This window comes from Lichenostomus cassidix, chromosome W, assembly GCF_008360975.1.
Source record: "Lichenostomus cassidix isolate B80296 chromosome W, HeHo_3.0, whole genome shotgun sequence".
In the NCBI taxonomy this organism is placed as follows: Eukaryota; Metazoa; Chordata; class Aves; order Passeriformes; family Meliphagidae; genus Lichenostomus; species Lichenostomus cassidix.
In genome coordinates, this window is record NC_139510.1 from 5,882,843 (window position 1) to 5,894,192 (window position 11,350).

The 11,350-nt window shown below is 42.5% G+C and overlaps 1 protein-coding gene across 1 annotated transcript; it reads right to left on the reverse strand.

Annotated features, from left to right (window-relative positions):
- Positions 1 to 4,019: 4,019 nt before the first annotated feature.
- Positions 4,020 to 5,598, reverse strand: LOC146425391 (syncytin-2-like). The gene has a single exon (XM_085041544.1). It carries the CDS (start codon positions 5,413 to 5,415, stop codon positions 4,021 to 4,023), a length of 1,395 nt encoding a protein of 464 aa, XP_084897670.1. The 5' UTR covers positions 5,416 to 5,598; the 3' UTR covers position 4,020.
- Between the last annotated feature and the right edge of the window lie 5,752 nt (positions 5,599 to 11,350).

An 11,350-nucleotide genomic window follows, 5' to 3' on the forward strand; every position in this document is an offset into this window, starting at 1 on the left:
CAGACTTTCCCCACTCCCCCTGGAATACAGATTATCCAATATGTGGATGATCTTTTATTATCAGGGGAAGTGGAAGCTGAAGTTAGGGAAGCTACCATAGGACTTTTGAATTTGCTTGGGCAAAGGGGATTAAGAGTGTCAAAAGGGAAATTGCAGTTTGTAGAATCAGAAGTAAAATATCTTGGACACCTAATAAGTAAGACAGCCGAAAGCTGAATCCTGAGAGGATTGGAGGGATTTTATCTCACTCCCCTCCTTCTTCAAAGAAGGAAGTAAGAAGATTACTTGGATTATTTGGATACTGTAGATTATGGATTGAAGGATATACTCAAGCAGTAAAATTTTTATATGAGAAATTGGCAGGAGGAGACCATATAGAGTGGACTAAGGAAGATGACAATAAATTATAAAAATTGAAGTCTAAGCTGGCTTCAGAACCAGCCTTGAGTTTACCTTCATTGGAAAAGCCCTTTTACCTGTATGTGAATGTGGAAGGTGGAGTGGCTCATGGATGGGGAGTCCAAGAATGGGGAGGAGTAAAAAGGCTGGTGGCCTTTTTATCTAAATTACTAGACCCAGTAAGTCATGGCTGGCCAGTGTGTATTCAAGCTATAGCGGCAACTGCTATTTTAGTAGAAGAGAGCCGTAAACTGACTTTTGGAAGTAAGCTCATTGTGGGTACCCCCCATGCAGTTCAAAATATATTAAATCAAAAAGCTGAAAAGTGGTTAACAGATTCCAGAGTATTAAAATATGAAGCAATTCTAATAAATGGTAATGACCTGACACTAGAAATAAACAAGAGTTTGAATCCAGCTCCATTTTTATATGGAGAACCAAAAGATAATTTAACACATAATTGTTTAGAAATTATACAATATCAAACTAAAATTTGGGAAGACTTAGTAGAACAGGCCCTCCTTGAAGGAGAAAAAATATTTGTGGATGGGTCATCTAGATGCATTCAAGGAAAAAGAGTGTCAAGATATACCCTGGTTGATGGGAGGAAAATGCAAACTATCGAAAAAGGGAAATTACCTTCAAATTGGTCAGCTCAGTCTTGTGAGTTATATGTTCTGAAAAGGGCATTAGAATATTTTGCAAAAAAAAAAAAGGGACCATATATACTGATTCAAAGTATGCCTTTGGAATAATACACATTTTGGAAAAATTTGGGAAGAAAGGGGATTATTGAATTCAAAAGGAAAGGGACTGATACATGAAGGACTCATTTTAGAGGTTTTAGAGGCATTAAAATTACCTGAAGAAATAGCTATAGTGCATGTCAAGGGACACCAAAGGGGAATGACCCCAGAAATAAGAGGGAATAATTTAGCAGATCAAGAAGCTAAAGATGCAGCAGAACATGGGATGGAAAGGGTTATGTTAATTTTGACCCCAGACAAGGAAGAATTGGCAATTCCAAAGTTTAATGAAGCAGAAGAGAAAGAGTTAAGTAAAATAGGGGGGAAACAAGATCAGTCTGGGAAGTGGAGGCTTTCTGATGGGAGGCAGTTGCTTAATAAGCCACTAACTAGAAAAATATTAGAAAATATGCATCAAAAGACTCATTGGGGTACTCAGGCATTATGTGATCATTTTTTAAGGAATTATGGATGTATTGGGATCTTTGGATTGGCAAAACAAGTAACTGAAAAATGTATAACTTGCCAGAAAGTAAATAAGAAAGTAATGAGAAAATAACCCCAGGGGGTCATGAATTAGCTCTGAGACCATTCCAGAGTATCCAAGTGGACTTTACTGAACTTCCCCAAGTAGAGAGGTGGAAGTTTCTATTGGTAATAATAGACCATTTGACTCATTGGGTAGAAGCAGTCCCTACTGTCAGAGCTACAGCTAATGTAGTATGTAAAACCCTTTTGGAACAAATTATTCCCAGGTATGGAATGGTTAATAGAATAGACTCAGATAGGGGGACACATTTGTCGGGGGTTGAGAATTTCTTCCCATTCCTGTTACTAGGCAACAAATGGTCCGATGTTCGGAGCGATCAAGCCTTTTGTAAAAGACAAAGGCTAGGTTTTTGGGCAGGGCACGGTAAGGGAGAGCTGGCCCGGGTAACTCTCTCTCGTGGCTTGGACGCTGAGGGTAGAGGCTGCTGGCTCTTTGCTTTCCAGCTGCTACCAGAGGAAATCCAACTGTGCCCTGTTTCTCTTCTCTCCTGGCTGGGTGAGCTTTGATTCAACTTTTCTCCTCACGGGGAAGGGCGCATTTCCCCGGGCTGCGTTCCCTCGTGGCTGCTGCCAGGAGAGCCCCGCAGCCCCTGCTGCCTGCCCCCGCCCTCTGCCGCACGAGACCGCGGCGTCTGCTGTGACTGCAGAAATTCTCGCTGGCCGGAGAGAGAGAGCGCCCGCTCCTACTGCCCTGTTTCCCTCGCTGCCCTGAGCTGTTCCTGCTGCGCTGCGTGTTTCTCAGCCCATCCGCCATTGCAGCTGCCGAACGGTGACCTGACCCTGCGCCACAGCGCCACCTACAGCCGCTCGGGAGTCATCGCACCTGCCCTGGCCGGCCGGGAGCTCAACGGCGCCCCTGCTGCTTGCAACCGTGATTACACCACACGGGAGAAGGTTCAGCAGCTCACGTTATCTGCTGTTTGGTTTTCTGGTTCTAGTTGTGGTTTGCTATTATTGTTATTGTTTGTTTATAGATACTAGTAAAGAACTGATACTCCTTTTTCCCATACCTTTGCCTGAAAGCCCTTGATTTACAAAATTAAATAATTCGGAGGGAGGAGGGGAAGGAAAATCACATCCTCTGCTCTAGGGGAGGGTTCAGCCTCTCTTGGCAGACACCTGTCTTTCAAACCAAGACAACATTTTACATCAAGAGTATTACAGCAGATAACTCAAGCCTTGGGAATAAAATGGGAATTACATACCCCGTGGCATCCACAGAGTTTGGGTAGGGTAGAGAGAATGAACCAGACTTTAATAAAAAAAAACCTAACAAAACTGATGATTGAAACACAAATGTCCTGGGTAAAATGTTTACCATTGGCTCTGTTGAGAATCTGAACACAACCCAGGTCAGACCTGGGAGTGTCACCTTATGAGATGATGTTTGGGCTACCCTTTCTGACCACCCAACATGAAACGGCTACTTATGAAATGGGAGAAATAAGTGTTAGAAAATATGTCACCACAATTGCAAAAACACTTGAAAATTTGCGGTTGAAAGGGATAATCCCTCAAACCACACCCTTAGAATTTAAAATCCATACTATCCATCCAGGGGAATGGGTGCTGGTGAAAACGTGGAAAGAGCAATGTTTAACTCCACAATGGGAAGGTCCTTTTCAGGTACTACTGACAACCGAAGCAGCGGTCCGGATGAGAGAAAGAGGGTGGATCCACACCAGCAGGATCAAAGGACCTGTGGAGGAACCTAAGGAGTGGACTATAACCTCTAAGCCGGGTGATACCAAGTTGACTCTTAAGCAAGGACTGGGTGGTAATGAACTGGGAAGACCCAAATGATCCAGAGCATGTACTGAGGATCACACCTAACTGGGATGTAAGGCCAAGTTTATATCAGTGGTTCCAAGTGCCACCTGGACAAGTTTTGAAGAGCCTCTGATACCCCCCTTGGGGAGGAATACTTCCACCCCAAACCGGAGGTTCAGGACTGTTTCGGGCAGAGGGTCCTCATGTTTTTGCTTTAGCCTGTGACTTGTATAAAGAAGAGATATTACAACCTGCCGAGAAACGGAGGCTTGACAATCCAATATGGGTTTACTACAAGCTTCAGTTTATTGATTTACAGTATACAGTTTTATAGTGTAGTTAACTAGATCATGCATATTCTGTAATCGTACAATATTATTGGTTATATACTTCCACGCCCTAAGTTTGGCTACTTGCCTTAACATGTATCTATGTTTATCTATAATGCCTGATTTTTGCATATTTGTTACCAATTAACGCATTCTTGACGGCTCCCACCACCTCTATGTTGCAGCCAAGGTTATGGTGACATAGATCGCTCATTGGACGCAGGTATCTAATTAATAGTTGGCTGAATATGGCTATTGTTAAGAAGCGGCTTGTTAAGAAGCAATCTATCTAAGTCTGCGTGTCCCTTCTCTAGAAGCCAGCTTTCCACAATTCCCCTGTTTTCTTTAGGCGTTTGTGCAAGCCAAAGCTGATTCACCGTCTGTGATAATGATTTTTTCAAGCATTGCAAAGCACAAGGTAGAATAACAGCTATGCCAACAAGGACAAGTAAAATCACTAATCCTACTTGCAAGATATAGCGAAGCCATCCTGTTATACCCCAGTCGCCCCATGGAATTCCGAATAGGCCATCGCCCTTTTGCACTGTTATCTTTGCTGTATGCTCCTTAAGCCATTGAAGTTGTTTATGTATTGACTCACCATGATTGCTAAGGTTGAAACAGCACATACCATCAAATTCGTCACAGCCGTGCCCCTGAGCAAGCAGCAGAAAATCTATGGCAGCACGATTCTGCAGTATGGAATGCCTTAAGCTATCCATGTCTGCGGATAGCTCTTCTATTATTTCTGTAGTAACATTTGACTGCTTGCTTACCCAGCAGGCCAATCTCCCTATGGTTTTTAATGCATGTGCAGTGCCCACGTGTGGTAAAAGGGAAGCAAAAACCCGAGACGGTTTATTCCATAGGCCTACTTCATCATTGCAGTTTGCATCCAAAGTAAGACTGCGTCTCTTTCTGGACCGCATTAAATTGGCTGCAGTGGTTTTATTCATGGCAAGTAAAGTGAGTTTGCCCAAATAACATGGTCCCCCATAAGCACCTTTCAGGACTCCCTGCCATGCACGGTCTCCACAAATGAGAAATACACCTGATGGAAGGGCAAGGGCACTTTCATTGGCCCAAATTTGTACATGACCACTGCCCCGGCCATAACTTCCATGTGGACCACATTGGGCAGAGATGTTAGCATATTCTGCCGTATGGGGAGTCAACCAGGTGCTGTTAGGAATCACTATGGGGCTACCAAAAGTTATGCAGCCTGTTTCATTGCCACTTGCATTAAGAGCTCGGCTCCCCAAGAGATCCAACTCCTGAGGATCCCATGGCAATGAGGTATTAAGACCCGACAACAAGAGAGCAGTACAATGGCTAACATTGGCAGCTCGTGAGCAGTTGTTAGTTGAAAACTGTGCGAAGCTAGTATTATCAAAGCCTGGGATACCAAGTAAGCATGTGCGAAAAGGGTCAGTGGCTGATGCAAGCGCAAGGCAAAAAGCACTAGTACGTGTTTGATTTGCCAAGGTGACCCACAAATTTTTCCTGGGCTCAATTGAATGGAGGGGATTATTGGCGTTTGCATCGGTAGCATCTGCCAGAACAACCCCTAACATGCACAGTATGTACAGGAGCAAAACGCCTTTTAGTGCGTTCTCATTCATATTCTCTGATAACCCAATACTTTGGGATCCTTTCTAAAGCCCAATCGGTGCACACTGCTCTCAAAATTTGAGACCCAGAGTTTGATGTTGCCCAATTTACTGCATCTTGGGCCTCCCAACATAACCAGGCTATAAATTTTTGCTCTTCAGATTCAAATAATTGCAAACCTTGCCAATCAGGCAGCCCTGTAAATGCGGCTAAAGCTCGTTGCAGCCTGTTATGGGCAAAATCAATTTGAGTTATGCATGTATTAATGCAAGCCAAGCAACAAGTATTATGCACTTCTTGATGGACCCACCACCGTTTCTTACAAATACCACACTTAATAAGTAACCATGCCTGACACCACAGCTTAGCACAATTTCTACAAGGGTATCTATTCAGGTAAGGGGGTACAGAGCCTAATCTATTTATAATATCTCTTAATTCTAATAAAGTTTGCCAACGCTCGACTGGAACCCCAGCTCGCCGCAAGATAGGATCAAGAGCACAATGTAGAAGCCGGATCAGTTGTGGTGTTTCATCGATCGGCGGTATCGGGGGCACCTGTAGCCGTGCCAGGTTGATCAAGTGCAGGCTTCACCCAGCGGCTAGGAACCCAAAGGGGGCCTGTGGAGGAAGATACACAAAAATAACCTCTGCCAGAATATATGACCTCTACTGGACCCTCCCAGATGCCTGTTTTGGGGTCCTTATATAGGACCTTCATGCGTGGTACCGGTGGCTGTGCCACTCCCTTGTGATGAATTAAGATAGGTGGTAAATCCTGATCTCCAAATATACACAGATGATTTAGTACAAACAGGGTTTTAGAAAGCCTTTCTCTACTATCTGAGACCTCCTTATGTTTTGCCAGGTAACCCTTTATTGTTGCATTTGCTCGTTCTACCATTGCCTGCCCTGTTGGGGAGTGAGGAATTCCCGTAGTATGTTTTATATCCCAAAGTTGCATGTATTTTTTCACCAAGGCACTACAATAAGCTGGTCCATTGTCTGTTTTGATAGCTTTGGGTTTGCCCAATACGGCAAAGCAACTAGTAAGGTGCTTTATAACATCCCGGGCTCTTTCGCCGGGCTGTAATGTTGCCCATATCATGTGGCTGTATGTGTCAATGCAAACATGGACATATTTTAATCTACCGAATTCAGGGAAATGTGTTACATCCATCTGCCATAACTCATTAGCTTGTAACCCCTTGGGGTTCACTCCCATACCCAAACCAACACCCTGGTTATGAAAACTACAAATAGGGCAGGCCCACACTATGGCCCTGGCTTCTGCCAGTGGAATCCCAAAACCCTTATGGAGACCCCTTGCATTTTGATGAAAGTTCATGTGTGCGTGGCGGGCCCTCTCAAAGGAAGATACTGGAGCTTCCGCCACCGCTACCAATCGGTCCGCTCTGGCATTGCCTTCTCCAAGGCCCTCTGACTTCTTATATGCAACATGGCATATGGGTCAGTCCTTTGGCCAATGGTGCGTTTAAGCACCATCAATAGTTCCGCTAGTCGGCGTTTTTGCACATCCTTAACCATTGCTTCCTTAATTCTGTTAGCAATGTCTGCGACATAGAGAGAATCTGTGACGATGTTAACAGGTTGGTCTATCCAGTTGGTAAAGACCCAGACCACTGCTGATAGTTCCAAGGTTTGTAAAGAGTCCTCCGATGTTGCAGGAATAATTTTGTGTCGCCATTGCTTCTCCTCCATCCATGTCGCAGCAGCTTTACGGGAGCGTTTGCCAGCATCTGTATAAACAGTCACTGCTCCTGAAAGCGGAGAGGATGACCGCAATGGCTTTATTAGCCATCGGTGATTAGACATCCATGCCAGCGTAGAAGGCTGGAGAGGTCGGATACTGATGAGCGTTCCCTCTTCCAGCAACGCTGCCTGAAGTTCCATAGAATTTTGTAAGTACCAGTTCAGGTCATCCAGCTTCAGTGGTACTTGTATTTCCCCTGGCGATGTTCCTTGGATCTCCCTTATCCTTTGGCGGCCACATTTGATAAGATTTGCCATTGTAATTATGTTTTCCTGAATCGTTTTTCGTGGTTGAAGGGGTGGTGCTAACCATTCCAGCACCAAAACATTGTAATCCTCATTTGTGGTGGGGGTATTTTCCCCCGTTTTGTTTTTGGCAAGATGTGGTTTTTTTTTGGGTTTTTTTTGTTTTTTTTAATAAGAAGATGAAAATGACACAGAGGCGTAACAATAAATGGAATGAAACAATAAGCTTATTTAAGAAAATACATCCCCAATTGTTTAACTACTCTGCTATCTCCCAGGGACTGCAATTGCTGGGGAACCTCATTCCACAGGCAGGGCTTGGAGAACCTTTCCCAGGCAAGGATTCCAAGTTTACCTGGAAGAGGGTTCAGCTTTCACAAGTCCAAATCAGCGAGTCAAGGTGACTCGATTACATTTTTGGTGCAGAAACACCTGGGTTTGGTGGCATATTTCCCAACCAGTTAGGATTAAGGTTTGGCCAGAGCCTAGACCTTAACTGGGAGGGTTTTCTTAGAGCATCTTATAAACAAGCTTTGATTAATACCAATAAGGAGAGTGTTTTATCATGTTACCACTTTGGTAGATAACTATATAAGGTGAGTTGAAATATTTGAAAACAGTGGACCTTATCATTTGACTTTAACTAAGGAAGATGAAACTGCAAGGCTTTTGTGAGCCATAATATAAACTAACAATTTTAAAACTTAAAATTAATATCACTGAAAATGAATAAAGCTTGATCTTAATAAATTTGATTTAAAACTAACAAATAGGGCTTAACTATAATGGAATTCAAAGTTGATATCACTTTAACAACTTAACTCTAACAGAATTTAAAACTTAACAGAATTTTAACCTTAACAGAATTTAAAACTTATTAAAATTTGCATCTAATAATACTTAATTTTAACAGAATTTATACTTAACCAAAGGCATTTAACAGGAAACTTAACTATTCAGTAGAACTTTGCTCTTAAGTTTCATTCACACATCAAAACTCTCAAAATCAAAAACCACACTTTCAGCAGTTACAGGTTTCATCTACACATTAAAACACTCAAAAGCAAACAACACTTTCAGCAGGCCTGCAATATTCACACATACACACAAACACTATCTTAGGCAACACTGTAACAAAATTCAGCTTTTGTTCAAGACTTTGGCAGCAAAAACTTGTGTTCTTCAAATGAGCACAACATAGCAAAAACAAACTTGTCAAAACTCAAAGTTAATACCCCTGAAAGTGAACAGAACTCAATCTTAATCGAACTTAATGGGACATAAAATTACTAGAACTTAAAAATTAATAAATAGTAAATTGAGCAACACTTAAGAAACTTAACTATAATTGAATTAAAACTTAATAGATTTTAAAACTAATGGAACTTAAAACAACAAATATTGAGTAACAGTTGAACTTAGTGTTAATTGAATTTAAGCTTAATGAAATGTCAAATAACAGACAACATAATATACCTGTAATAAAATCTAAATTCACTTAACTTTAATAGTGTTTGAACTTAACAAAATTTAAAATTTAATATAATTTGTGGTGCTTTTATTCTCTTGACTCTGCTTAGCTTTTGTCTTAGGTAAGCTTATCAAGGTATTACTTGAGCTTAATTTTAATGGCACTCAACAGGTAGCCCAAATTATCCAGTATAGTTTCACTTATAGGCCTGGTCCACAAATTTAAAATGCTTTAGAAGCCAAACGACATTTATAGTATGTTTGTCACAGCACTGTCACACCCACACACACAGACACACTCACACACACATAAACACTGCCCCAAACAACACTTATAAATAAAAATATTTCTTTAAATTTAGTGTGGTAGTTACTTTGTGACGTAGTTTTGGATGTTTCTGCAAATAACTTACATGGGGTAAAGCTTGCGGTGAGCTTTACACAGTTAATTGCATTTAATAATTTTTGTAAATCATTTGATGTTTTGATATAAGGATTTAAGGGTAATGGTTCTAGCTTTATATTTTGTTTAGTTAATATTCACTTTATTTTAAAAAGGGTTTACTGAATTTGTTTAAAACACTGAGTTGGTTTAAAAGCTAAGATATTATACGCATAATGATAAATGATGCTTTGAGGAAATAGTTCAAAAATTAACTTTGTTAGGATAAACACTTTTAAAATTGCTTTAGCAAGGAATTTTAGCTTTTCTTTAAGGTTTTAGTAACTAAGGTTCATCAGGACAATTATGTTGTTACAATGGGTTCTCATTAGTAAAAGCTGGAAACAAGTTTAAATCATAACTTAGTTGCACTGATTAACAGGGTACTTTAAAATACAGTTATGAATTGATTTTTGGAGCTTTGAAAAGAATCTTCCGTGGCACAGTTAGCGTTTGCTGGCGTCATTCGCAGCAGGGCAGTCCCAGTCTCGGTGTTGGTGGTGGTTTCAGTGAGCAGGAGGTGGTGAAAGGGGCGTGGACAGCCAGCGGCACCGCCCATTGGGGTGCCTTCTGCGACTTCCTCCTTCTGCTTCAGTTGACAGGAAACCGAGGTTGGAGTAACTTCCGTTTCGCTCTCGGGTTGCAGAGTCTGAATGGCGCGGCGGGGCTGTTCCTGGGTGGCGCGGCTGCTCTGAGCTTTCTCTGCTATTACGGTGCGTTTCGGCTTTGTGGGTGGTGGCTCTGATCTGGCAGAAACTGTCGTTCTTTTTCCGCGGTTTGTTTGTGCGGCAATGGAGCGATAGAGGGCTACGATTCTCCCTGCCCCCTGGTGGGGAGGGGGGGGGCGCCGCGGCTGACGGAGTTTTTTGCATGTTAAAAACAGTTTTTTACTGCCACATCGATAACACTGGGATGATTTCTAGCTACTCTGTGTTTTTACCCGCGATATTTGAGCTCTCTCTAGCATCGTATTCAGTTGTTCTGGCAAAAATTCAACGGTGACTCTCTCACACAAAGCAGCTAAGATGTTTTTCGTTTTAAAGTTGCTAAGCTCTATGATACATTGAGACAGGAATAGGTTTTTCATCCAATCGAGTAACTTTGTATTCTCGGCTCCCGGCAGCGGCGCGGCGCGCCCTTCCCCCGCCAGCGCTGGCAGCGAGGAAGAGCTACGCTTCCCCCTCCCCCCTGGCGGGGGGGGCTTCCCCGGCTGCGCCGCGGCTGCTTGCATGTTAAAAGCAGCACGGCAACTCTCAAGTTTCTTTCTGCTCTCTGCAACCGCAATTTTCTGTGTCGCTACTTTTGCCAGTTCCAGCTCTGCAGGATGTTGTAAGCAAGCTAGGATTTTATGGTTTGCCAAGCTTTTTTGCAATTTTATCACCCTCCAGATGTAAACCAGCTCCATAATTTAACCACTCTTTTAGGTTGAATACTGTAACAGAATTTGTAAGAAATCCATAGGCTTGTCCCACCACGATTAAAACAGCAAACTGTGATAGGATGCTTTTACTAAGTCCATGCTTTTCTAAAAAGCATAATGATATCTCTAGACCAGCTTGCCTCTCCATCCTGATTTACGGAACTGCGCACTTACATCCACCCCCTCGAGGTTATTGGCTGCGTCTCCTCCCTGGTGCGTGGAAATTCACCTCGCAAGTCCGGCAGTGTCCAGATCCTGTCTGTACAGTCGTCTGATCAGTGCGCCCCATGCTTTGACCCTCCTGGGTGACGGAGCCAGGTGCCTTCTCGGTCGTGGCTACATCGCCTCCCAAATAGATCCAGCCAAAAGGGGAGCGAGACCCTTGGACGTCGGGGTCACCATTATGCCGAGAAACGGAGGCTTGACAATCCAATATGGGTTTACTACAAGCTTCAGTTTATTGATTTACAGTATACAGTTTTATAGTGTAGTTAACTAGATCATGCATATTCTGTAATCGTACAATATTATTGGTTATATACTTCCACGCCCTAAGTTTGGCTACTTGCCTTAACATGTATCTATGTTTATCTAT

Coding starts and splice junctions, on each gene's coding strand:
- LOC146425391 (XM_085041544.1), bottom strand. CDS start 5,415: ATGAATGAGAACGCACTAAAAGGCGTTTTGCTCCTGTACATACTGTGC.